Raw genomic sequence first — 26,616 nt, 5'->3', positions numbered from 1 at the left:
GAGTGGTGCTCAGCTGCTCGGTCTGCGTCCCACGGGGTCGTGGTGGAGGAGGGGTGACTCCTGCTCTGGTTCCCTGCAGGGCAACACAGACTCTGGCCCGGGGCGCTCTCGCTCAGCCTGTGCCTGGGTAGCCCTTGGAGGGCTACTGGGGCTGTATCAGCCACCGGAACCTCCTGGATTCCTGGGGAGAGCGACTGTGTGAGCCCCACTGAGAGAGGCTGGGGCTCCTCACGGCGGCTCTTCCGCAGAGGGGTCCGGTCTGTGTCGGCAGCTGCTGCCCTCTACTAGCCGGTGGTTGAACTTCGCTTCATTTGTGTTCGCGGGTTCCCTGCTTTGCCTGGTGGCCTCCTGCCCCTTTCCACGGTGCAGTGAACACGGGGCTCTGGCGTCCGACCGGGAGGGGGGGCTTGCACAGCATTTAACAGCACCCCACGTCTCTAGGGCTTGAGAGAGGTGGGGGGGCCTTGTGGGTAGGGGCAGTGGCGTGGCTGCCAGGCGCCTGGGTTCCACTCTTGGCACTGGCTGTGGGGAAATTGGCTTCGCTGCCCTGGGACTCAGTTTCCCCCCTATAAGCTGTGGCTGGTGAGAGGCTGAAGGGCGCTGGATGAATTGTGCCACCTTGTGGCTGGTCTGCTATTACTGTGCTAGGGACTGGGCCACCTGGGGTCACTGTCTGTGTGGCCACCGCATGCCCCTTGCAGGGCTCTTCCTCTCGGTGGGGTTCGCTGCTTGCCTGTGTTGCCAGACTCGTGGGGATGGCAGCAGGGAGCGGTGCTGTGTGGGGTGTAACTCAGCACTTAGGGTTGCCAGGTGCCCGGTTTTCGCCCGGACAGTCTGGTATTTGCGTCGTCTGTCTGGTAAAAACACCCAGAAAATATCGAACGTGTCACATGTCCGCTATTTTCTGTTTGTCTCGGACGGAAGGCCGGCGGGGACATTCTACCCCTGCCGTGTTGGGCGGGGGCGGGGGCGGGGGCGGGGGCAGCGGGGAGCGGGCGATTTAAAGGCGCAGTGACTTTTTTTTTCTCAACCAATTTTGCCGCCATGTTCGGGATTTTTTGTGAAAGTATCTGGCAACCCTACGTGCACTTAGTAGGGATCTTTTTAAGAGCCCCCTGTGGGGCAGGCGGGGCGGCCCATGAGTATAGGCCGACGTGGCCGTCGCCTAGAGCGCCGCCTTCAACGGGGCACCCGGGGCGCCTGATGACGACGCCATTGACGGCCGCGCAGGCGGGGGCCTCGATCGCGCGTTCCGCCTGGGGCGCCAGCTGCCGCAGCCGGCCTCGGGCCGCCCCTGGGGGCAGGTAGGAGTGAGTTGAGTGTTACTGGCGCTGGGCGGGTGCAGCTTCTGGAGTTGGGTCCGACTCCATGAGCCGGCAGGCCAGGCAGATGCTTTTCTAAGCCTGTGGGAGCCGCGGAGCCAGGAGCAGCGCACGGGCAGCTGCCCTCACGCTGCAGCACTTTGCAGCAGGTGGCGATGTCGCTAACCCCGCCAGGGCTCAGGGCAGTGCTACTAGAGCTCGGAGAACCTGGGGGGGTCACTTCTGGGTTCGTCTCTGCCTTGCCTGCCCTTGGGACTGTAGCCAGCTGGTCTCGTTCGCTTTCTCCGTCAGCGGGACTGTTCTGCTCCTCCCTGTGAGGCAGTGGGGAGTTTGGGGGTTCGGAGGGGGTGTTGCGTCCGGGGGACACTCGGCCCAGCAGTTACTGGTTCAGTGTGATAAGGGGGGAGTTTGGGGGTTCGGAGGGGGTGTTGCGTCCGGGGGACACTCGGCCCAGCAGTTACTGGTTCAATGTGATAAGGGGGGAGTTTGGGGGTCCGGAGGGGGTGTTGCGTCCGGGGGGCACTCGGCCCAGCAGTTACTGGTTCAATGTGATAAGGGGGGAGTTTGGGGGTTCGGAGGGGGGTGTTGCGTCCGGGGGACACTCGGCCCAGCAGTTACTGGTTCAATGTGATAAGGGGGGAGTTTGGGGGTTCGGAGGGGGTGTTGCGTCCGGGGGACACTCGGCCCAGCAGTTACTGGTTCAATGTGATAAGGGGGGAGTTTGGGGGTTCGGAGGGGGGTGTTGCGTCCGGGGGACACTCGGCCCAGCAGTTACTGGTTCAATGTGATAAGGGGGGAGTTTGGGGGTTCGGAGGGGGTGTTGCGTCCGGGGGACACTCGGCCCAGCAGTTACTGGTTCAATGTGATAAGGGGGGAGTTTGGGGGTTCGGAGGGGGTGTTGCGTCCGGGGGGCACTCGGCCCAGCAGTTACTGGTTCAATGTGATAAGGGGGGAGTTTGGGGGTTCGGAGGGGGTGTTGCGTCCGGGGGGCACTCGGCCCAGCAGTTACTGGTTCAATGTGATAAGGGGGGAGTTTGGGGGTTCGGAGGGGGTGTTGCGTCCGGGGGACACTCGGCCCAGCAGTTACTGGTTCAGTGTGATAAGGGGGGAGTTTGGGGGTTCGGAGGGGGTGTTGCGTCCGGGGGGCACTCGGCCCAGCAGTTACTGGTTCAATGTGATAAGGGGGGAGTTTGGGGGTTCGGAGGGGGTGTTGCGTCCGGGGGACACTCGGCCCAGCAGTTACTGGTTCAATGTGATAAGGGGGGAGTTTGGGGGTTCGGAGGGGGTGTTGCGTCCGGGGGACACTCGGCCCAGCAGTTACTGGTTCAATGTGATAAGGGGGGAGTTTGGGGGTTCGGAGGGGGTGTTGCGTCCGGGGGACACTCGGCCCAGCAGTTACTGGTTCAATGTGATAAGGGGGGAGTTTGGGGGTCCGGAGGGGGTGTTGCGTCCGGGGGACACTCGGCCCAGCAGTTACTGGTTCAATGTGATAAGGGGGGAGTTTGGGGGTTCGGAGGGGGGTGTTGCGTCCGGGGGACACTCGGCCCAGCAGTTACTGGTTCAATGTGATAAGGGGGGAGTTTGGGGGTCCGGAGGGGGTGTTGCGTCCGGGGGACACTCGGCCCAGCAGTTACTGGTTCAATGTGATAAGGGGGGAGTTTGGGGGTTCGGAGGGGGGTGTTGCGTCCGGGGGACACTCGGCCCAGCAGTTACTGGTTCAATGTGATAAGGGGGGAGTTTGGGGGTTCGGAGGGGGGTGTTGCGTCCGGGGGACACTCGGCCCAGCAGTTACTGGTTCAATGTGATAAGGGGGGAGTTTGGGGGTTCGGAGGGGGTGTTGCGTCCGGGGGACACTCGGCCTAGCAGTTACTGGTTCAATGTGATAAGGGGGGAGTTTGGGGGTTCGGAGGGGGGTGTTGCGTCCGGGGGACACTCGGCCCAGCAGTTACTGGTTCAATGTGATAAGGGGGGAGTTTGGGGGTTCGGAGGGGGGTGTTGCGTCCGGGGGACACTCGGCCCAGCAGTTACTGGTTCAATGTGATAAGGGGGGAGTTTGGGGGTCCGGAGGGGGTGTTGCGTCCGGGGGACACTCGGCCCAGCAGTTACTGGTTCAATGTGATAAGGGGGGAGTTTGGGGGTTCGGAGGGGGGTGTTGCGTCCGGGGGACACTCGGCCCAGCAGTTACTGGTTCAATGTGATAAGGGGGGAGTTTGGGGGTTCGGAGGGGGGTGTTGCGTCCGGGGGACACTCGGCCCAGCAGTTACTGGTTCAATGTGATAAGGGGGGAGTTTGGGGGTCCGGAGGGGGTGTTGCGTCCGGGGAACACTCGGCCCAGCAGTTACTGGTTCAATGTGATAAGGGGGGAGTTTGTTGTTGCAGAGAACAGCCCAGAGTTGGAGCCGGGGGGTCTGGTGCCCTGGTGCCCCCGACCCTGCTTGGAGGACACGGCCGGCTCTGGCCAGGTGACAGACAAGGGGCTGCAGAGAGGGACCCGGGGACCAGCCCAGCTGAGCCCAGTGAGGGGGGATCATTGGACAGAGGAGAGGAGGTGGAGAAGAGGGGTCCAGGCGACCCTCTTACCCGGGGAGAAGACGCTGGCGGGGGAGGGGCTGTTGCTGGGGTATTGGAGGCTCTGCTGGGAGATTGGGGGTTGTTTTGGGGACTGAGGGCAGGGCAGGCAGGACTCAGCCGGCTGCAGGGGAGGCTGAGGTGGGGGCTGGGGGCCCAGGCCGACTGGCCTGAGGGACCCGTTGCTGTTCAAAGCTCAATAGACCCTCCTGTTCGGTGCTGGCTGATAGTCGCTCCGGTCTAGAGAACAGGGGGCACCGTTCCTTCTGGGGGTGGAGGCCCTGGGGTCCAGGGGGGGGACCCCCCCGAGGGGCTCACAGCAGAGGCAGGCGGCTGGAGGCCCTGAGAGGCGCCATCCCAGAGGCAGAGGGGCGGACCCCCCATAACGGGCTTGGCCACGAGGACGCGCTGCTTATAAATTCAACCCAAGGGGGTTATTCCAAAATAAGGCCCTAGTGTAGACTGGGCTCAGACCCCCCCCCCCCCCCCCGTGCTGGAATGTCCCGGTTTGCTTTGGAGGTGCCCCACACCTACGACCTCGCTCCCCTCTCCCAGAGCCGGCTCTGCTTTTCAAACGGCTTCTGTGTCTGCAGCCCCGGGCCCTGCCTCGCTCTCCCGCCCGCCCACGCGGGGCGAGATCAGCGCGGCTGATGGGCCACACAATGTTTCGTCCACAAGTTTTTGAATAATGGCACTTTGTTCCAGGACAACAGGCGGCTTTGTTGAGTGACAGGGCAGCTGTTCTAGAGCAGCGATTGAAATTCGGTCGCCCTTAGCAACAAAGCTCAAATCTCCTGCAGCCAAATCCCTGCTCACGTCTTGCTTCTGTCGAAACGGGCGAGGGAGAGACGGGTCAAAGCCGAGGGGGGCAGAGCAAGCAAGGGGGACGGCCTGAAACAGACGGGCAGAAAGAGCAATTAGACCGCCAGGGACCGAGAACGCGCCAGCCTGCTGAAGGTCCCCGCACTGGGCCAGAGAGAAAACCAGCGAGTGCCGAGGCTGGGCTGTGGCCGCGGGACACGGCTGCAGGGCTCAGAATCCGGGACGAAGCCGCCCACGAGCCCGGCCCGGGGAGAGGCAAGCAGGGAGGAGTCGGAGGAGCTCAGTGACATGGTTCTTTGTGAGTCCGGCCAACGGGAGCAGCGGGGAAAGCCTCCAGGCCCACAGTTTCCTGCACTGCTCTTCCCCCCCACCGGGGGATGGGGAGCTGCAGTGCATGGAGCTATTACCTGCCCCCCGCAAGCCGGGTGCAGCCAGCAAGGCCCCCCCCCCAAGCAGGAAGCCAGCGCTGGCTCTCCAGCCTCTCAACCATGGCACCGGCTTCCTGCTGTGGGCGGGGAGGAAGCCCCAAGCCCATGGCCACCTGCAAGACGGTTGCAGACCACTCCCCGGACCACCCTTTGTGAACCGCTGCTCTAGGAAAAGACCTGGCGCCACCCATGTGTAATAGCACCCTCGGGTACAGCGCACAGCAGCGCCTTGGTATCCGTCCCCCAGCGCTCTGGGGCAGCAGTTTTCAAAGAACGGGTTGCGATCCAGCTCTCAGGTGGGCAGTGGGGCGCTCAGGCAGCCCCCTGCCTGTGTCACCGCAGGCTGCGCCGTGCCCCAGACAGCAGGCCTGGCTCGTAGGTTGTGGGGTGGAGAGGGTAGAGCGCACAGGGCTCTGTGCACTGCCCCTGTCTCAAGCCTTCCTGCTGCTGGCTGCTTCTGGACGCAATCTGGTGGCTACGTCTAGACTGGCAGGATTTTCCAAAAATGCTTTTAACGGAAACGTTTTCCATTAAAAGCATTTTCGGAAAAGCACTTTTTGCGGAAAAGCGTCCATGGCCAATCTAGACTCGGTTTTCCGCAAAAAAGCCCCAATCGCCATTTTCGCCATCGGGGTTATTTTGCGGAAAACAGTCCTGTGCTGTCTACACTGGCCCTTTTGCGCAAATGATTTGAGGGCTTTTGCCCGAACGGGAGCAGCACAGTATTTCCGCAAGAACACTGAGAATCTTACAGGAGATCGTCAGTGTCTTGCGGAAATTCAAGCGGCCAGTGTAGTCAGCTGGCAAGCTTTCTTGCCAGTCTAGACACAGCCGGTCTGTGGGGCCAGGAGACGTAGGAAAATGCATCAACAATTTTCTTCAACTGGGTCATGAGAAAAAAAAGTTTGAAAACCGCTGCCCTAGTGACCCTGAACACCAACCACTTGCCCATCTTGTCGTGCAACACGGAAGCAGCTCTGAAGCGTTAGCGACGACTCCTCCACGGTGGATGCCAACTAGAAGCATGAGAACCAGCCAAATGGTGACTATAGGTAATTGACGTTCTAGCCCCATGTCCGGAGAAGTCTAGATCCCTAGTGGTGAGCTGCTGCTGTGAGGCCCTGGGGAGGGGTCCTAGGCCCCCTATGTGCCCAGCCCTCAGGGGAAGGGAGTCTCTTCCGGTGCCTGCTAGGGACTGGTGGCTTGTGTGAATTGATGCAGTTGGGCTTCGGGTTTAGTCTCTTCGAAATGTCTGGCCTAGAAATGTTTCCCAGTCGCTCATTTGTATCTTTCCGTTCCCTTGCACGTGTCCTTCCAGAGGTGGAAACAGTCTGCTCACCAGCAGCACATTCTGTGCTCAGAAAAGGGTAGGGCTGGAAAATCAGCAAAGAGAAAGGACCCAGCGCCCTACCCCCTAGCTAAGACCTGAGACGACCAGCTAAAAACCTGACGGAACGTTGTGGGTTTGTTGCCGTGTAAACAGCTGAAATAAACAGCAGCTCCTGGGCTGAGCACGTGTCATATTGTAGTGTCAGGGGGTTTTCTGAGCATCTAAAACCGGGGAGTTTTCATGGAAACACGGAGAAGACATTCACAGGACTCTGGCACGGTAGGAGTGTGAATTATTTGCATCCCAGTAGCACTTAGAAGCGGCCCCTGGCCCTGACTGCGTGAGGAGCTGTACAAGCGCACGGCGAGAGACAGTGTCTGTGCCCAAGCCCTCTCCGCTGAAATAGACAAACTGTGGAAAAACACAAACGGGAGTGATTTGGCCAAGACAGTGGGAGGAGGATGCAGGTCTCTGGAGGGCCTGCCCGGTTCCCAAACTTTTCAGCATCATTCCCTCCCCCCCCCGTTCTGATTTTTGAAAAACCCTCATGCCCCCCCCCCCAAAAAAAAACTTGTTGAGCAAAAAAAAAAAAAAAAAGGAACTGAGCAGGGCAGCAAAACTTGATGGGGGGGCTGGGTCACCTCACGCCCCCCCTGAAATTTCTTCACGCCCCCAGATTGGGAACCCATGCACTAGGCTGTACCGCCATCCCCAAGCAATGGGCCATAAATCTAACTTGTGTTTTTCACTCTTTTCACCCCTTTGAAGTCTGAAATACAAATGGATTCCTCCGGAAACCTGGTTTTCTCCACTATGCCCACAGCACGGCTTTATTATTGTAAGGTGACTCACGCGTGCCGGGCTGCTCGGTGCTATTTTGATTGGAGAGTCGCCTACGACAGCTGAGAGAGGTGCACTAGGTGGAGCAAACTCCCCAGAGATGGCGTCTTTGTTGGCTTCTCTCCTGCTACAGCCCGTGCTGGGCCATACGCCGCACTTTCCTTACCTCCCCTGTGGCAGGATTGCTGGCCGGGGCGTGGTGACGGTGGGCTTGGAAGTTCAAGATAGCTTTTTTAAGGGGGGAGGCTCCCGATCCTGCTTGTAGGTTCCTGGGTTCTGTAGCAAAGCAGCACACCCGGAAAGAAGCGCCTGGCGTAAGGCAAGACGAGTTGTGCCTCTCTGCCATACAAGCCGCCTGCTGTCCGTCTCTGGGTTATGCTGAATTCTAAGCCCTAAAGGCGTGTGATGTTGCAGCCTTCCAGCAAGAGTGTCTGTGTTTTATCCGCTGTCTCTGTGCATGTGCTGTGAACCAGAACACTGTCAAGTGCTTTGTGAAAGGGACCAAACACCAGGGCTCACACTTACCAGTCCCAGCTCTGCAACTGACTCCCTGGGCAACCTTGGTTAAGTCAACCAACCTTTCTGTGCCTCAGTTTCCCCAGGTGTGACATGGGGATGAAAACAAGCCGTTCACAAAGGCTCAATCCTGATGGCAAAGCCCTTTGAGGTCCTGGCCAGAAGCGTGCTGCCCACACACAAAGGGATGCTGTCCCCTTGTGCACTCCAGGGGTGCTTGTGGGGATCGAGGGGACCCGGCATTGTCACTGCTGGCTGCCTGGGCTTTTCAGTTCTTCCCAGTGTCACTTTCCACTACGGAGCCTGGCCTGACCCCATCCTGGGGACGAGTCGAGTTACTTACCCAAGCGAGGTGACGCCGTCTGGGCCGTCTGTGACACCTCTGCCCGATAATCCGGAGAGGGTCGTTCGTCACCTCTCACCACGCAAACTCGTCAGAGACAGACGGGAATCCCGGCAGCTGCTGCTGGGGAAGCCACCCAGGTAAAGAGCAACGCCTGGGCGCTCGCTGTCCTGCCCCAAGAGGTGGGGCATGATGGGGTGTGATGCGAGGGGGGCTCTCTGGGACGGATGGTTGCTGGTGGGATTCTTCTCGCAGACATGGAAGCGCCCAGGTAGGCAGATCCCAGGACAATCCCTTACGCCCCGGGCCGACGGGGAGGGAATGCCCTGGTGGGTGGAGGTGTCATGCCAGGATGGGAGCCAGTGACAGAAGCCTGTGTGACCAGCTGTCACGAGCTACATCTGAGGGAACTGTGTGGGGAGGCAGGAGCTTGGGATCTTCAGTGGATGGAGCTCAAAGTTCCTCTGTACAGGTGGGCAGGGTCGTTATTCCCATTTTATGTCTAGGGAAACTGAGGCACAAAGGGGGTTGCTGACTTGCCCGACGTCACCCAGCAGACCAGTCAAAGACCCAGGAAGCAGCCGGGTCTCCTGAGTACCGATCCAGTGCTCTGTCTACTAGACCACATTGCCTTCTATTTTGGCTCCTTAACACAATCTGCTGTAACAAAACCCCCTTTACTCTGACCTCACCCCCACCATCACTCCCCATCAGCACCACGTCCTGCGTGTGCTCGGTTCCACAGGCAGGCCAAGCTACCCCCAAGAACACACCACCGCTGCGCAGCCTGTGCTTTTTCTGGCGGGGCCCTGTTACATCCAGCAACCGGGCCATGAAACCAACACCCCTCTGCCACACTCCCAATAGGAGCTACAGACCCGCAGCTCATCCCCTGCAGATCCAGAGCAGCAGTAAACTCTGTGGCCCTCACTTACGGCTCAGGCTGGGAATGGCCCCACCTCTGCTTAGCTGCCAACAGCCCCCAAACACCATGGCGCCCCCCCCACCTTCTGCATGCAGCCCGGCAGCAACCCTCTGGGTCCACCAGCGAGCCCCGTCCGACACCAGCCCCGAGCACTATGGCTGTTGCGTTTAACATCCCACTCTAGCAGCCCTACGCCCCCCATGGGCTCTCACTCCCCAGATGGGCTCCCAGGGCAGAGTTAAGGTTGTTCGTGTGTAAACCTCCCCTGCCCCCACACAGTGACAGGGCCACGGTTTCCCTCCTGCAATAGGGCTCGTTTCAGCCACGTGTGCAAAGCGGGCCCCTCTCCTTAAAGGCGGGGCAGGTGGGGGGTGTCTGCGGGGCGGGTGCACTGTACGTTTCCCATTCCCCTGTTGGTTGTCTTCCAGGGGCTCCATCCCCGCAGCTCTCACTAGGCTCCTTTCCGCAGGCTGTCCCTCCCCAAGGGAACCCTGCACTGTCCCACTGTCCCGCGTGCTCACAAGAGATCCCCCCTCGGCCTTGGGCCAGTCTGTCATTTCAATAAAGCCGCCGAGCTGCCATGCCTGGGGTCTGCGTCTGGGGCCTGCAGGGGGTGGGACTGGACCATCCCCAGGGACCCGTCTGCCTGGGAATCAGGGCCTGGAGCAGGTGGTGCGTGTCCCAAGGCTGCTTCCCTCCGCTCTCTGGCGGTGGCTGCTGACACAGCTACTGCTCACATCACAAGCAGGGATCCTGCCTCTCCCCCAGGACCGCAGCTCTGCCCAGGGGAGGGCAGCAGCTCTCTGTGCTCACCCCCATAAAGCCTCCGGTCCTCCTGCAGTTAAAGCTCTAGGGCTGGGCTGTTTTGATGCTCAGACCCTGTGGCTCCTGACACCCACATGCGTAAGAGATCTCCTGTACTCCATGGGCCGACCTGGCCACATTCCCAGGGCTCCTGTGTTCCCCCATCTCAGCCTGGTCGGGCACCCCACGCTCCCCGCTGGGCGCTGCTCCTTGCTCACCTGCCCTGCTGCAACACAGGTTCTCCCTTAGCTCTCCAGTCCCTCTGCCCCCGCTCCAGCCCGGCCCTGCAGTGCAGCGTTGGAGCCCGGCCCTCTCTTCTCTGGCCACCGAAGCTTGCTTCAGAGCCCTACGCAATAAATCTGCGTGCGCCGCCAGCACAGTCCCGGTCTCTCCTGTCGTCCAGCCCCGGTGCGGCTCCTTGGGGGAACATTTGGGGAGGGGCGTCCCCCCTGCATAATCAAAGTCGCCCCACTTCATGGGGGCGACGGCCAATGGCTGAGGAAAGCACAAAGGTCAGGGGTCAAAATGCCATCGCGCTAGGCTAGTTCTGCAGCAAGCAGGCCCCAGGGAGCATGGGGGGTTCTTCCCCTGACCGGCGGCTGGTCCCCTCAACCCTCTGTCCAGGAGTTTGGGTTGGGGCGGCTGGGCAGGTTTGCCAGGCAGCCCGGCAGAAGCCGGTGTGATCATTTTTTCCTGTGCTAGCGGCAGCTCTACAGATGAGACTCCAGTGATGTTCTTATACGAAACCCAGACTCCTTGGGGCTGACGGGCCCAGACGAGACAGTGCAGCTAAGTGACGCTGCCTTTCTTCCAGAACACACAGGCTGTGTCTAGACTGGCAGCTGCTTTTGCAGAAAAACTTGCCAGCTGTCTACACTGGCCGCTTGAATTTCCGCAAGACACTGACGATCTCATGTAAGAAATCAGTGCTTCTTGCGGAAATACTGTGCTGCTCCCTTTTGGGCAAAAATCTTTTGCACAAAAGGGCCAGTGTAGACAGCTCAGATTTGTTTTGAGCAAAAAAGCCCCGATCGCGAAAATGGCGATCGGGGCTTTTTTGCGCAAAAGCGTGTCTGGATTGGCACGGACGCTTTTCCTCAAAAAGTGCTTTTGCGCAAAAGCGTCCGTGCCAATCTAGATGCTCTTTTCCGCAAATGCTTTTAATGGAAAACTTTTCCATTAAAAGAATTTCCGGAAAATCATGCCAGTCTAGATGTAGCCACATTGTCTGTCGCGGGCCCGTTCACGTCACATGCCACATCCAGGGCTGTGTGCACCTCGGCTAGAGCTGGACTGCCTTTCTCCATGGGAGAGGTGAGCCCTTCCCCTGCAAACGGGCCTTCAGAAACCCACGTTCGCCCACAGTCTTCACTGTGGTCATGGTAGGACAGCAGCTCGAGGCTCCGGCCATGAGCAGGGCCTTGCTGTGTCAGGCGCTGGACACGCAGAGGGAGGAATGTCCCCGCCCTCCCCGGGGTAACTCCATGCTAGAGTGGCCCCTGGCAGGTCCTGTCAACGAGCTGAAGCTCAAGGAGTAGCTTGAGTAGCCGTGGGGAGCCAGTGGTGTGTTTGTGAAGGGCAGTCACGGGGAGTCCAGGAGAAAGGGAAGGGGGGGGTCAAGCAAAGAATGTCAGCATGACACGTAGGATCCTCTGTATTCTAATCCTGGGTCTGACAGTGACTCCCTCCCGCTGTGGTTCTTGGTAAGGTAAGACCGCCCTGTGTCTCAGTTTTCCCAGCTCTAAAATGGACGCAGAGCAAAAGGCTGGTGCACTGATTAGGACACTAGGGCTATGTCTACACTCGCAGCTTCTTGCGCGAGAAATATGCAAATGAGGCTAAGCGTGGAATATTGACGAGCCTCATTTGCATACCTAACGAGCCCCCATTATTGCAGAAGAGGCTCTTGAGCCAGAAGGAGCTGTCTACACTGCCCCCTCTTGCACAAAAAAACCCTCTTGCACAATGCCGCTACTCCGATTATTTTCAGGAATAACGGCATTGCACAAGAGGAGGCAGCGTAGACAGCTCCTTCTGGCGCAAGAGCCTCTTCTGCAAAAATGGGGGCTCATTAGGTATGCAAATGAGGCTCGGCGATATTCCACGCTTAGCCTCATTTGCATATTTCTCGTGCAAGACGCCACGCATGTAGACAAGGCCTAGCTGAGGAACCTGGGACTCCCATAACAAACTTCCTGTTGGGCCCTGGGTAAGTCACTTAGCCTCAGCCCTGGGGACTGCTTAGAGAGCTACAGATGGAACTGGGGGGGGGGGCAGTCAGCCCACCCCATCCAACAGGGAATGTGGGGGCAGGTTTTCAGGTGCTCGGCTTCTGTGCTCAGAGCCAGATTTTTCAAAGTGTGGGGCACCAATACACCAAGGTGCTTCTAAAATCTGGCCACTTCCTAAGGTGCCTAAACGGGAGCAGCCCCGTTTTCTCCCTCTGGGGCACCGGGCCTTGGCCACTGTGGGCAGAGAGGACCCTGGGCGGGATGGGCCTTGGCTCTGACCCAGCCTGGCCCTTCGGCTGTTCTCTTCCAAATGGCGGAAGTAGCAGGAGAGGGGCCCCAGGCCCATGGGCTCACCCTGCTACCCGGAGGATGCTGTTTGCTGGCCCATCCCAGGTGTCCCGAGAGCGGACTAGCTAATTGTCAGGTGCCCTGAATAATACAAAGGCTTGTCCCTGGGGGCTCCCTGCGGGTAACACAAAGCAGAGGCGCTGACCCGGGAAGGGGATGGAGCAACAATGGGAGAGAAATGAGGATGTTTGGGGGGGGAGCCCCCAAATCTCGTCTGGTGAGTTCGAGTCCCAGTTCGACCACTGAGCTGCTGTGCCGGGCCCTGCTGCCCATAGGAGAGTGTGGGGTGCCTGCCCCTTGCGCTTGGGGGGCCTGGGGCAGCCACTCCAGCCAGCCCATGGATGGGGGGGGCAGAGTGAGGTTAGCCCAGTCAAGCGGGGCCTTCGAAACCTCTGGGGGATGGAGAGTCCCCCCCCTCCCTCGGGAACCCAGCCCAGGGCTCCCCCCCCCCCAGGGAAAGAGTGTTTCCTAATATCCAACCTACCCCCCCTCCCCGGCCCCTCGTACTGCCACCCTGAGACCCGCCGGGCTCCATCCGCTTCAGACCCGCCGGCAGGAGGCCGAAGCGGGAAGGGTCCGCCCACGCTCAGGGCCCTGTACCAATCTCTGGTCGTTATGTAGCTCAGGGGGCCTGCAGCAGCCCCCGCCCCCGCCCCCGGGGCGCTGTGGAGGCAGCAGGCGCCGCGGATCGGTGCCGGGCTCGGAACCCCACAGGGGCTGCGCGGCGCCCCGGAGCAGCGGGGTTCCCACGGGGCTCTGCGGCTTTAAGAGGCAGAGCCGGGCGCCGGCAGGGGGTGGGGCTCCTGCATCGGAGCCGGAGCCGCCGCAGAGGGCTCGCACCTCCACCTGCGGGCAGCGAGCGACCCCGGCGCGGCCCCGCACCCCCCGGGACGCTCCGGTTCTGGCCCCGGGAGAGCCGCCCGGCTCCGCCCCGCTCCGCTCCGCACGCAGCCGGGGGAGGATGGCGGGGGGGCGCGGGTGAGCGCAGCCTGGGCTCCCGCCGGCCCCGCCATGGGCTTCCTGCACCAGCTGCACCTCCTGCTCTGGAAGAACGTGACGCTCAAGCGCCGGAGCCCGGTAAGGAGCCGGGGGGGCGGTCAAGGGGCGGCGGGGGCGGCGGGGGGGCGGTCAAAGGGCGGCGGGGGCGGCGGGGGGGCGGTCAAAGGGCGGCGGGGGGGGGGGCGGGGGCTGCCTGGTGCCCCGCGACTGGCCGCTGGAGGCTGCGGCTCGCTCGGCCCTGGCTCGCAGCGGCGGCCTCGGCCTCCGGCCGCCTCCCTGGGCCGGGCAGCGCGGGGCGCCCTCGCCCCGACCAGCCGGGGGTCGCTGCGGAGCCGGGGCGGCCGGTGCCTTTGGTTCTCCCCCGGGGCCTGCCCCGGCGCGGCTCTGCGGGGCCCCCGGGAGCGCCCAGCCCCGGGCCTGCCTCGGCCACCCTGGGCGAGTGGCCACAATTGGCCCGACCCTGGGTGGCGGGGTCCCCGCGTTGGCCGGCGGCCTCTCCGGGCAGGGGCATCGCAGGCTGCCCGGGCCGTGGGCCCTACAGCTTAGTCCTCCCCGCCCCGCCTCCTGCGTGTGATCCCTGGGGACCGGCTGTTCCCACGGCGCTGGCCGGGCTGCAAATAGGCTTCCGAATCCGATGTGGGTCAGCGCAGCCGGATCCCCGCCCGGGGGCGCTTGCTGCTTGTGGGGCCCAGCGGGCAGGTGGAGCGGCTGCCCCGTCCCCTCCCTGACCCCAGGGCTGCGGGGCAGGGGGAGAGTCCTGGGGTTCAGGCTCCCCGAGGTGCCCAGGGCCGAGAAGAGCCCCTGGAGCCGGCCTTGGCGCGATGGACGCGCAGGGCAGCGCCGGGTGGCTGGGTTGGTCTGCGCGTGGCTATGGGGGGAGCCAGCATCTGACACTGGGACTGGGAAGGAGATGGAGGCTCTGAATGAGGAGGGCCGGGGGGCTAACAGCATCTGCGGGGTCCTGGGCAAGGCCGGGGGGCTCCGTTCCCCGGAAGGGCCGGGTGTCGGATGGAAGGTGAGAGCATGAAGCTGCCTCCCACCCCCAGCCCTCAGAGCTGCCCAGAGCGCACCGTGTGGAGCTCCAGCGGCGATTGAAAGGCCCAGGGATCTGCCCCCTCCCCCCCCCCCCCCGTCTGCGGGCCTGGTGAGAGTGTTGCCCACTGGCTCGCGTTGCCGAGGGTCGTGGTGGGTTCGCCGTCGCTGCCGACTTTCAAATCGTGCTGCTTGGAAAAGCCGCCGGTCTGCCCTGGGAAGGCTGGGGGCAGGTGCGTGGCCTGGTCGGCAGCGCTCAGACAGATCGCCCCCGCCGCCCTGGCCTGGGGATCTGGGACTCTCCACTGAGCTTTAATGACAATTAACTCCTTCCGCCGCCCCTCCCCCTGCCGCGCTGATTCACCGTGGGGAAGCTGGGCTGCCGGGTGGGTTTCGTGGGCTGCGCAGCGGGCAGGCTGCCTTGGGCAGTGATTTAAAGAAGCGTTAGGCGGGTGCCGAAGCAGAGGAGGTTCCCTCCTTGGCTATTTGGCTGCAGTCTGGGGGCTCGTTGGGTGATGGGCGAGTGGAGCAGGTTGGGGGGGGAATAGCCCTCCCCTGGCCCCGCTGGGCAGTAGAGTGGCCAAGCGTTGGGAACAGGCAGAGCTTCGCTGGCAGGGCGGGAGCCGGCAGGTGATGGTCTGACTGGCAGCTGACAAGCAGCAGCCTTGGAGACGTGTGCCTGGCATTTTTCCTCCTCGCCCTGTGTAAGACAGCCCGACCCTGCAGCCCTTGGGCACCGCAGCAGCCGCAGCCCCACTGAAGAAAGGGGGAAGCCCCATGGGTGAGAGCCTGCAGCCCTGTGGCATGTGGGATGCTTGTCTGGGATGTGCTCACGAAGGGGAAAGGCCGGGCCAGGCGGAGCAGAAGTCTCCCCCTCTCCCCTGCTCAGCCCGCTCCCAGCCTGCTGGGTCTATCCTGCGGGAGCAGCGTTCAGAGCTGAGTCATCCTGTTGCACGAGGAAGCAGTGAGCAGGGCTGGCCTGTCCTGCCAAGGAGCCAAGCCACCTGCTGTTGTGTCCTGCTCCTCGGGCAGGCGCCGTGGGCGAGGGCTTTGGAGGACAAAGGGTGCTGCGAAATTCCCGGGGGAGTTTGGCTTTTTCAGGTCTGACTCGTGCTCGGGGCTCTCGCCTCGCCCCGAGCGGCGCCCAGCCAGAGGCTGCTGGGACGTGTCTTCGCTGAGCTGCCGTTCTCCCAGCTCTGGGGCCGCCCTGCGCTTTGGAGCAGGGTTGTGGGGGAGCTGGCCGCTGCGAGACCTCGGCACCCCAGGCTGGACATGGTTTCCCTCTCGTGTCGGGTGTGCTCTTGAGTGGGTCTCAGCACCCCCACTGTGCAAACTGCCATGCCACCGGCCCCCCAACAGGGTGGGTGGGGTAAATGCTGCGCACCCCCTCGGGAGCGTGAGCAGGCTGCCTGCTGCGGGGCTGGGGGGGGCTCAGGTGTCGAAGGAGAGCCAGGCAGCTGCCCAGGTGAGTTGTGCTGGCAGGATGCGCCGTGGGGCAGGCCGGGGGGCGCATGTGGCTCTAGAGCCCGTGCCCCTCTAACAGTGCCCCACTCCCCGGTACAGGCGAGGCCCTGAGGAGCAGGGTGTCTGGCATAGGGCTGGCAGGGCCTGACCTCTCCCGCTTCTGCCCTGGTGATCGTGTGAGAGCTGGCACAGGCAGCAGCCTGGCACGCCCCGCCCAGGAGTGCCCAGGCCACGTGGGGCCCGCAGAGCATGCGGCGCAGCAGCCACCTGACGGTGCGGCGGGAGCTGCGACTTTCCTTCATGGCAGCGTCGGTGTGGGGAGCACTCCAGCCCCTGCCTGTGCAGCCTGGCCCGCTGGTACTGGGCACCTCCCTGCCCGGGGCATCGCCGTCCGTGTGTCCCAGGCTCCTTCCCCTGGGGACCTGGCCACGCTCCCTCTGCCACGTGAGCTCTCTGAGCTGGTGGTTCACCGAGCGGCTGGGGCGGAGGCTCAGGTGCCAAGGCCAAACAGACCAGGCTGGTGACTCAGCCGGCTGCTAACTAGCCAGCAGTTCTGCCCAGCAGAGCTCTGAGCTGGGCCCTGCCGGGCAAAGCACACACCTGCCTTGGGTTTGGTCTCCTGGCCGGGCCCTGCTGTGGGCCGCTGAGAAGCCTGCGGTCGCCTGTCTCCGCTCTTCCCAGCGGTGGTGTCTGCGGCCTGCAATGATCTGCCCCGGGCTGGTGGGAGGGGCGGGGGTGGCAGCGTTGTGCGGCTGCTGCTTGGCTCTGATCTCCGTGCCGAGAACACCTGTTCCCGCGCTCTCCTGGCCAGGAGACGTGGCGCTTGGGGTTGCTCTGTGGCCCTCAGAGCTGGCTGCCTTGCCAGGCCGCAGTAACGCGCTTGGGTGTCTGCCGCTGACCGGGGAAGAGGGCACCAGAAGAGCTGTGCGCGGTGGGTTGGGGTGTTGTCCCTCCCAGTGGCGGACAGGAGGCGTCGAATGTGGCGGGAGAAGGAGACGCTGGCCTGGGAGTCCTGAGAGCAGGGCTGTATTCCGGGCTCTGCCACGGACTTTCCGGGTGACCTTGGGCTAGTCACTTCCCTGTTGTGCACCTCCGGTTCCCTTCCCCACTCTATCTTGTGTATCTGGATTGTAAGCTGCTTTGGACAGGGGCAGCCTCTTGCGCGCGGGCAGAACACCTGGCCCTGTGGAGCCCGGAGCTCACTTGGGCCTAAATGTCTCAGGAGTTCTCAGCAGCGAGGAAACGTTCTTGTCCAAACCGAGTGTGTAAAGCAGGGCACTCGGCGGGGCGGTTTCACGTCATTCCGGGCCTGTGGAGGTAGCAGAGCACGGAGAGGGCACCCGCCCCGCCCCGCCTCGCTCTCCCCGGGGTGGCCCCAGGCTCCCAGGGCTCAGGGATTTGAGGATTTGGAGCCTCAGATTAGTTTGCATTTGATTTGTTTTTCAACAAGCACGTCTGTATTTTCGTCTTCCTCGTTGAGTCACCGCAGGGCAGAGTTAAGGCTGTCGGGTGCCTTTGCTGTTCACTTCTTACCCTGAAAGCCCAACGCGAGCAGGGTCACCTCAGCGCTGATCTGCCTGGTCTGGAGACGATGCCGGGCCTGCCCGAGGGCCTGCTGATGCCAGGCGAGCCGCTCTGCTCTGGGCTGGGAATGTGCCTTTGGGAAGATGTGCCGGGCTTTTCCCGCACAAGAGGGGATCACGGCAGAGCTCCCGTGTGGCAGCCAGTTGCGGAGGAACCTGCGCAGCTCGCGTGGGGTAGTAAACAGTCCCGACAAACTGGCATTCTTCTTTAACTCTTCCGGGGGGGGGCACCTCCGTTTCCCCACCCCCTGCTCAGCGCAGGACCGGGCCTAATGCCACAGCCAGTCGTGTTCCTCCTGCTGCTCGTGCCGGGCCGGCCGGAGGGGGCGAAGAGCTGGGGGAGGGCAGGCGGGGGAGGCCTTGGTTTGGCACAACCGCCCCAGTGGCCTGTGCGTTGCCAAGCTGCAGGAATGGTCCCACGTCCTTAGCAGAGCCTGGTCTGAGCTGTGTGCCGGTCGGGGCCCCGGCTGGGACTGTCCCATGACACCCTATGCTGCTGCTGGAGGCTCTGGAGCCCAGGCCCTCTCCTAAGGGGCTCTGGAAGGTCTGGCTTGTCTCTAGCGCTTGGCTCTGCGAGTCCCTCGTGCTCTGACCCGTGGCAGCACAACGTGCCGTCCGCAGGGGGGAATCAAAGGGTGTCACCGAACACCTGCTCTGCCAAACCAGGCTCATTTTTCTCCCTGGCTGAGCCAGTGCAGGTTCCTGGGGCGCCCCCACCTACCATCCAGCCTGCGCTGGGAGCCGGGCAGCCCGCACCTGCTGCAGGTGGGCAGGCTGCTCGCCTAGAGAGAGGCCCCTGGGGGCAGCTGGTTTCGTTTCCTGGCTGTGCAGCCAGAAGCAGCCTCACCTTTGTGTGTGTGGCTCTGGTTGCAGAGCAACAGGAGGGTGGGGAGATGGAGCCAGGCTGGCTCGGGCGCTCGCAGGCGGAGAACAGCCGCAGGGCTGGGGCTGGCCAGTGGCAGCAGGGCTCTGCTTCCCGGGAGCGGGCTGGTTTCGGCTGCCCCAAGCGCCTGCCCCGGCCGCTGCGGCCTGGCTGGGGTTGTGAGTGCAGAGCTCGTGCAGGGTGATCGTGGGCCCAGCCTCGCTGGGAAGCAGCCTCCCGCCCGCCCGCTAGCGCCAGGAGGGTGTGAGCAGCTGCTGCTCTGCAGTGCCTGCTCCGGGTGGCCCCTCATTGGAGTCAGGCGGGACGCCGGGCAAAGGTGTCTGCAGCTAAGCAAACGTAGGCGCCTAATGCCCAGAGGCCGGGAGCCCTGCTTTGCAGCCGGCTTCCTTGGGCTTTGGCACCTTTGCGAATCAGGGAGCTTCTCTGGGTCCCCGGGAGAGGTGCCCCGGTCTGATTCTCATGGGCTGCACCTGTAATATCGGGGTGACGGCTGTTTCCTGGGGCGTTTGTTTCACTGATGAGACTTGGATTTCCCTGAGGAAGGCCCCAGGTGCTAGGGTGCCAGGCGACCTATCCAGCCAGGCCATGCGGCTGGCAGGTACCCAGGGAAACCCGGGGGTTGTGGGGTGGAGCGTTGGCTCCCTGCAGGGCTGGTGCTGACCAGGAGCCGGGGTGCTCAGTGGCACCGGAGGCTCGGCAGGGCCCGCTGCGGCGGGAGGGGGCTGGAGACAGCGGGGTGCTGACGGCTGTTGGTTTCGCTGTGCGGCGGGAGACTCCCCCTCTCCCTGAGCAGCGCGCGAGGCCGTGCAGGCTGCACGTCGCACAAGGCTGCTCTGGCTGGTGGGGCTGCACTGGGGTCGGTCAGAGCTCGCGTGGCCCGTACGCCCCCTTGAGTCACCAAGAGCCTTCTGTGGGCGTGGCGGGGACCCCCGTCCAGCACGCTGGGACTCTGCCAGCCAGTAGAACAGAGGGGGTGTTGCTGCTCCGGATACAGCCCTGCAGGGGGTTTGATGTAGGCAGCCGAGGACAGGCCAGCAGCTCTAGTTCCTTTGGGGGGAGGGGTTCACAGGCCTCTGAACCCCTATACTGGTTCCAGACTTCTTCCTCCGTGCTTCCCCACGCCCAGACTGCCCAGCTCCCAGGCCCTGCCCCCCAGCCAGCTGGCCGTCTCCGCCTCCCTTCCTTTGTCCCCCCTGCTCAGGCTGGGACTAGGTGTCTGGGCCAATCCACATGTGGGTGAGTCAGTGGGAATCACAGCCCAGCACAGGGGGACCCCGGGTCACAGAGCAAACAACCCCCCACACACACTATACCACACCTTCCCCCTGCAAGGTCACAAGACTCGGCCACTAGTAACAAAGGGGACTTGCCTCTGTGCCAAGTGGGGAATTTTTTTGTAATATGCTTGAGTCCTGGGTTTTGCCTCAGTTTCCCCTACATGCTGCATCGTTACCTTGGGAGTGGGCAGGGGACAGTCCGGTCTCCAGGCAGGTGGAGCCAGGGAGCAGCTGAGAAGACCGTGGCGAGGACATAGGGTTCTGAGCTGCTAGGTGCCAGAGGGAGATGGATGGGCCTGCTTCTGCCATGGGGAGCTGAACAGCGCTTCCCCCAGCTGGAGAGCAAAGCGCCAGAGGGTTCGGTGCAGTGTTGTGTGTCCCTCTAACTTTTTCCATCCATGTGCAGGATAAATTTTATGTGCACCAAACCGTGTGGATGTGCACCACCAGTAGAAACCCATGCTGCCGACTGTGGCGCTCTGCTATCAGCAGGGCGGCATTTGAATTTGTCCTGGGTGGCTGCCCAAGTGCTCGGCTTAGAGGGAACCCTGGTTATGGAGGGTCAGGGCTGGCTGCTGGAAGGGAAGAGGCTGGAGCCTGACCCCGGAGATGACAGAACTTGAACCACTGGGTTTGCCACCGCTCGGCTGTGCTCCAGCTGCCAGGATGGATGGTGCTGGAACCTGAGTGTCGACTCGCCTACGGGCTTCCCATGCTGGGCCCCCATTGGCCAGCGAACCCGACTGCTCCGACAGTGCGAGCGGGTCACAGCCGGCGCGGGGCGAGGTCCGTTAGTCCCCAGCATGTGACAAGGTCTCCAGTGGGGGCTCGCCGACCAGCACTCCCGGTGGCAAGCAGACGTGCCGCAGGCCCGGCGGTTCAGTCTGAGGAGGCAGTGAAGCCGCATGGCTCGCCCCAGAGGGAGGGCGAGACCCCTAGAGGGGCCCTAGCACCGACCAGTCTGTTCAGAAAGTGCATCCCTGGAACTGGGACCAAGTTTCCCCCCGTCCCCTCCCAGTAAGTCCCTGAGCAGTGCAGGGGGTGTTCAGCGTCTTGTCTCCACCCCCTCTGGTGTGAGCGCTCCCTACTGGCTGACAGGCACGCAGGCAGGTGCAGGGATATCACAGCCTGCCACTGCTGGGTTACTAGGATCAGAGCAGCCTGCCTGGTGAGTTCCTGCCCCAGCATCCCAGGACTGGTCCCCATGACCCCCCTTTGGGTGGCGGGGCAGGGCGGGGGCAGAGGCACCTGGAGGTGGTCAGAACGTTTTTCGTGGAACAATTTTCTGTCGTCCTTGGCAGTTCTGCCAAAGCCCACGGCAACGTGTCCATTTCGGTCAAAACGTCCCTAGGAAAATGCCCCAGTGACTCTCTTCTATCCGGTAAAAATGTATCTCTGGTACATCCAGCCTGGCTGTTCTCGTTCTCCCTCTGCTTATCCTTACGAAGGCTTTGCCGCTGCGTAGCCAGGGCAGACTCAGTGCCATTTCGTTTGGATCCTGCCCAAGCACGGGCTGAATCAGGATGGCGTGGAATTCTCGAGCCACAGGAAACGTGGCACCTTTGGCTTTTGCTTCCATTGCAGCTTGGAAGCGAGTGTCAGGGTGTCGGACTTTCCCAGGGATTGGGACCTCGGTTTCCCAATGGCAGGTTGGGGAGGGAGCGCTCCCCTGTGGTCGCTTAGGCTGGAGGTGGCAGGAGGTGACGCTGGTGGGAGCCGCCTGTGTCACTGGAGCGCTGGCTCTGCTCCCTGCAGTTGCAAACCAGGCGTTTCATTCTGCCTCGCTATAACCAAGATCAACACCTGTTCCCGGGGACACGGGACACCCAGCTGTGCCACTGCCTGACTGTGGGCATGTCTCAGGAAGTCTCCGTGCCTCAGTGTCCCCTCCCAACTTTTATCTAGGGGCAGGGACCGTCTCTCGTTCTCTGTACAGCGCCCAACGCTGTCGGGCTGCTTGGTGTGAATGTGAGCTCTGGGGCTGCGGGGCTCTGGCTCCAGAGTGGCAGGACTGGGCCTAAAAGCAGGTTCCGCTGCCTGTAGCTTTGTAGTGACGTGGGCACGGCCTGTAACCCAGCTCACCCCGATCTGTCGGCGTGGGGCCAGCCGTGGCGGAGACGCTCCCGGAGAGCTGAGGTGTCTCCTGCGCACACAGCGGGTACGTTTGAGCTGCGAGTGGCTTGGTAATTCCTTTCCAGCGAGGTCGGGGGGAGGGAACGGCAGCCCTCGCTGACACCGGACAGCAGCTGCTCCCGTTCTGGCCGTGGGCTCCGGGACGTCACGGAGCGCCTGGACGGGCTGGAACAAGGCTGGGGGTTCTAGCATCCCACCTGGGGTCTCTTCCTCTTTCAAAGGCAGCCAGCCTGGAGCAGGGGCTGGCTGTTGCCCTCAGCTGGCTCAAAGCTCCCCTTCCAGCTACTGCACTGTAGTCTGGCCACTAAACCTACCAGTGAGCCTGGCTTCCCACGCGTGGTAACCATGAGGTTGACTCTGGGCTGGAGTGGCTCGAACCCTTGGGGGCCCTTGGCGTGAGGTCACAGTACCATGTGACATGCGCGCCGACCTGGCATGGGCCCTGTGAGGAAAAGGTTGGGATGGGGAAACTGAGGCCGGGGTGGGAGCAGCTTTCTTCAGGCCACAGTGAGGGGCAAGTGTGACGTAGTGGGGGGGAACCTGCTAACTCTCTGGCTGCTGCCTGTAGTTCCACCGAGCAGACAAGCGATGAGTCACTATGCAAAGAGGGTATCCCAACTGGTTTGGCCAGCTGACCCCCATGGAGAGGAACAAAGGAAGGTGGATGCTGCCCTGGCTGGGGGGCAGGGCTGGAGGAGAGTGAGTTAGTTCCTGGCTGGAAAGCAGGGAAGAAGGAACTGGGGAGGGGGCTGGGATCCCCCCATCTCAAGGGGGCACTGAGGCTTCTTAGCCCCCAGTTCCTGTAACCAGATCACATCTGTGCTGCGCTGTATCCTGGAGGAGCAATAAACCACCCTCAATTCTACTGGCTGGTGGAGTCTGTTTGTGCCATTTCAGGGTGCAGGAGACGGGGGACCCCAACGCGCCGTCACAGCAGGTCTGCTAGGCCCCGCCCTTCCGCAGTGCTGAGGGTGATGGCAGCGCCCCCTGGGGCAGGGCAGTGCTGTGTGGGGCCGGCCCGGCGGCATAGCTGGGGAGGATGGACTGGGATTGACGCACCCGTGTTGCTCTCCTGGGGGTGGGGTGGCGCAAGATTCCTCTTCCCTGGACCTGGTGGCCTTGCCGTGGGTCGGCCTTCACTCCCCCGCCCTGCCTGTGACGACGCTGCCTGGCTGGGCAAGGAGGCCGCTCGGCTGGGCCCTCGGGGAAATGGCCCTATGGTGCTGCAGGGGTCAGTCCGAGGTCTCCAGTCCTGCTCTGGTGCAGGCCGGCTCCTGGCCACGCTGACAGGCCAGCGGGTTCAGATTTAAGGGGAAATGCTCCTTTCCGGGTGGAGGAGGGGCCCTGGGGCCTCCCGATCCTTAGCAAGGACCCGAGGATCTCCTCCTCCTTCCCTCCAATCCAGGCCCTGTGATCTCTTCCCCCCCCCTCCCCCCCGCCATGGCAGACCAGGTGGGAGACCCTCTGGTACTGTCCCCGTCCTGCCCACAGGGAGGGGGAGCTGTGGGCGGGCTCCTAGCCGAGTGCTGGAACAGGGCCAGGACATGCTGGTTGGGCCACATCCTCAGAGCACTGCTGGGCCCGGCTAGAACCGCGGGGTGGGGTGGGGTGTGTGTTAGCTCCTGCACAGAGACAGCCCAGACAGTCCCTGCTCCATGGAGCTGGGATCATCCGTCTCAGTCAGTAAATAGGGATTTCGACAGCGTGAATATCCCCATGCTGAGATGGCATCTGAAGCACATCTAGGACAAGTGATTTGGTCAAGGCCATCCAGCAAGTCAGTGGCAGAGACTTGGAATGGAACCTAGGGGTCTTGCTCTATACAGAAGGCCTCTGGCCCGCAAGGGAAGGAGTCCCACTCTCATCACCGCTCCCAAGGGGCTGCAAGGCCACTCCCTCCCTTCTCCACTCCGGTCTCCTCTTCCCCATCCTTCCTCAGTTTCTCTCCCCTCCCCCCCCCCCGCCTTTGGGGGGGAATACGTATTTCCTGTTGTCCCGGCTGGGTCCTGGGGCTTGTGCAGGCATCTCCAAGGAGGGATGTAAAAGGGCCCCCTTCTGAGCCAGCTTACCAGTTAACTGGAGCTGTTCCCGCCTCCCTATGTCACGGAGAGCCAGGTTGGAAGAGGCCTCTGCACCCCAGCCGGTTAACAGGTCAAATGATTGCAATTCAACCAGCTGACTCTTTTCCTGCGTATTTATGTCCCTACTTCAAATTGCCCCCTGCCTTCCTCCCTCTGCTCTGCGTCACCCCCACCCCTACCCCGGCCTTCCCCGGGGCAGCACTTCCAGCTTAGCAGGTGGCTGGAGCCGGGCAGGAGGCAGACAAGCCCTGGGAGGAGGCAGCCGGGGCGTGGGCAGAGCAGCTGGTGGCGAGGAGGGGGAGTCAGGTGGCTTGGGGGGGTAGGGAAAGTCTTGGTGGCCGTGACTTGTCTGTGCCGTACAGCCGCCGGGCGCGGATGGGGGACAACGGGATGTGCCAGCGCGCCCGTCTCCGCTCGCAGCATGAGCCTGGGGCTTTATTTCAGCAGCAAAGGGGACTTAAGGCCGCGTCCTCTTCCGTGCTGTGCCGGCCCTGGCCATCTGCCTGCTGGGGGGCAGCTGCGTCTGCCCAGCGGAGATTAAAGGTCCCGCGCAGAGCCCCTGCGCTGGTGGGGGGCTTGGGGCGGAAAGGGGGAACCGCTGTGTTCCCGGGGCATTGTCTCGCCTGCTCCCCCTCCCCGGCCGTGGCACGTCAGCAGGGCCGCGCTGGGAGCGAGGGATGCGGCCGCTCCTGGGGCGACGCTCTGGGATTTGCCGGGCTGCGGCGGGCGGTGCGTTTCTTTGATGTGCCGTTGCCGCAGCCCCGCATGTGCGTGTGGCTTTCCATCTGGCGGGGGCAGGGACTGTCCTGCTCTGTCCGCACAGTGCCTGGTGCGGGGGTGCTGGCCGAGGTCGCGGGCCGGGTACCACTGCAGTGCAAACGAGGGAGAATGCTAATCTGGCCCCAGCCCCTCCCTGGGGGGGGGGGGGGGGGTGCTGATCTTGGTGCTGCTCAGCTTCTAAGTCACTTAAAAGAGCCAGAAGGCTCCTTTCCCAACTCTCGTGTGTTGTGGCAGGGCCCACAGCCCCGGCCAGTAGGGCCGGGTGCCTCCCACGCCTGGCAGTGAGCCCCACCCAAGGAGCTGGCCGTGTCCAGAGGCTGATGGTCCGCAGGGGCCGCCGGGGCCCGGTGAGGTCCGCCTGCAGTGCAAGAAGTAGATTGCAAACCTTCCTGCCCGTCCCAGCGCCTCCCCGGGCCGCTTCCCACTTGGTTTGGAGGCTGCCGCCAGGCGCCGTGATGGCAGCAGGGAGTGGGAGCCGCCAGCCCCTTTCCAAAGTTGTGGAGCAAATCTCCAGCCGTCTGGTGCCTGTGTGGGTGGTGGTGGGGGGGTGTCTCCAAGCCCCAGCTGCTGGAGTCCTATGGAGCTGTACAAACACGTTCACAGCGATGTTTAGCCCTTGTGGAGGGGGGAGGGAAGCTGAAAACTGGGCCCCCAAGGGCTCCAAAATCAAAGGATGACGAATGGGACCAAACATGTTGATGTCGAGCCGCACTCCTGATGTTTTGAGGTGCAGGCGGCTGGTTTTGGGGGAGCGTTCCTGGCTTACCGGGAGCAGCCCCCCCCCACTACAGCCCGCACTTGGAGATCTGAGACGAGAAACCTGAAGAGCAGCTGGGGGGTGGGTTGTGCGGGCTGTGCCTGGGCATGCATGCCCCGAGTCCAGCCGCACTAGCCTGACGGCGTGCTTGCTTTGGCTGCACCTGGGGCAGTGTGGCTGGCCGATCCCTGCTCTGGCACTCGGCCCGGTGAGGGGCACTGGCAGGAGCCGTGGGGTTAACGCACGAGCTCTCTGCCACTGTAGAGCTGCCTGGAGGTCCCCAGTGGAATAAGCCAGTGAGCCCATCCCTGGCGGGAGGGGGCTGGGAGCTGCACTGACCGTGCGTCTCTCCTGCACCAGCCCTCTAAGGAGCGTGTGCTCCAGGCAGAGCTGTTCCTTGGGCCCTGGTGTGGCCGGAGACGGCAGCGGAGGACGTGCCTGCAGGCTGCGCGTGCCCAGGGCTGCTGCAGGGCTGCTGTGGCCGTAGTCACAGAGCTGGAAGAGACCTCAGGAGTCGTCAAGTCCAGCCCAGGCAGGACCAACCCTGGAAATCCCCATTTGTGTGAGCAAAATAGAGTTGCTGGGAACTGACCAGCGAGGCCTGAGCCCCATTACTGCGCAGCGGGGGGGTGCCCCTGTTCTTGGTGGGGGCCGAAGCCCGACCTGTTACCTGCCCCCGTTCCCCCCCGGGGCGGCTCCACGTCCCGCTCAGTTAAGAAGTGGGTCATGGCCTGTGCTTGGGGGCACACGCTGCTGCAGCCAGGCACAGCCCCTGCCCCAGAGAGCTGGCCGGAAGCCAGCCGCCCCGGCTCTGTTCCCGTCTGCGTCGCCAGGCGGGCGTGTCACCTGGAAACCCCCGTGAAGGGGGCCCGGCCCTCAAGGCTTTGCCCTGCCTGGGGATGGGCCCCTGCCCTCCTGCCAGCTCCCACCACTCACCTGCCTCCCCATCCCCGCTTGCCTTGGCCACGCTGGCCCAGTTACCATGGCAATGCAGCAAGGTGAGGCCTTGCCGGTTCCTTGTGCAGCGAGCGCCAAGTCCAGGCAGGGAGGGCAGCATCACGCTTGGCTCCCCGCCCCGGCCTGGGGATCGGGCCCTGCCCGGCCAAGGACTCCGGCAGTGGGGGAGGCTGGACTCTGATCCGGCCTGGGC

General features: G+C 62.9%; 1 protein-coding gene across 4 annotated transcripts in view; it reads left to right on the top strand.

The window, feature by feature from the left end:
• The window catches only part of ABCA2 (ATP binding cassette subfamily A member 2), a 118,088-nt gene that overhangs the window by 12,121 nt on the left and 79,351 nt on the right, over positions 1–26,616 (top strand). The window contains exon 1 of one of the 4 annotated variants that reach the window (XM_089772953.1): positions 13,133–13,554. The exons of the other annotated variants lie outside the window; for them this stretch is intronic. Coding sequence (XP_089629079.1) covers positions 13,489–13,554 — 66 coding nt within the window. The 5' untranslated portion in view covers positions 13,133–13,488. Of the gene's footprint in view, positions 1–13,132; positions 13,555–26,616 lie in introns of those variants that run through there. 4 annotated transcript variants of the gene reach the window in all.

Source organism: Pelodiscus sinensis, chromosome 23, assembly GCF_052426305.1.
Source record: "Pelodiscus sinensis isolate ZL-2025 chromosome 23, ASM5242630v1, whole genome shotgun sequence".
In the NCBI taxonomy this organism is placed as follows: Eukaryota; Metazoa; Chordata; order Testudines; family Trionychidae; genus Pelodiscus; species Pelodiscus sinensis.
The sequence above is the reverse complement of the archived record's forward strand: the minus strand, read 5'-3'. Positions and strand labels throughout refer to the sequence as shown.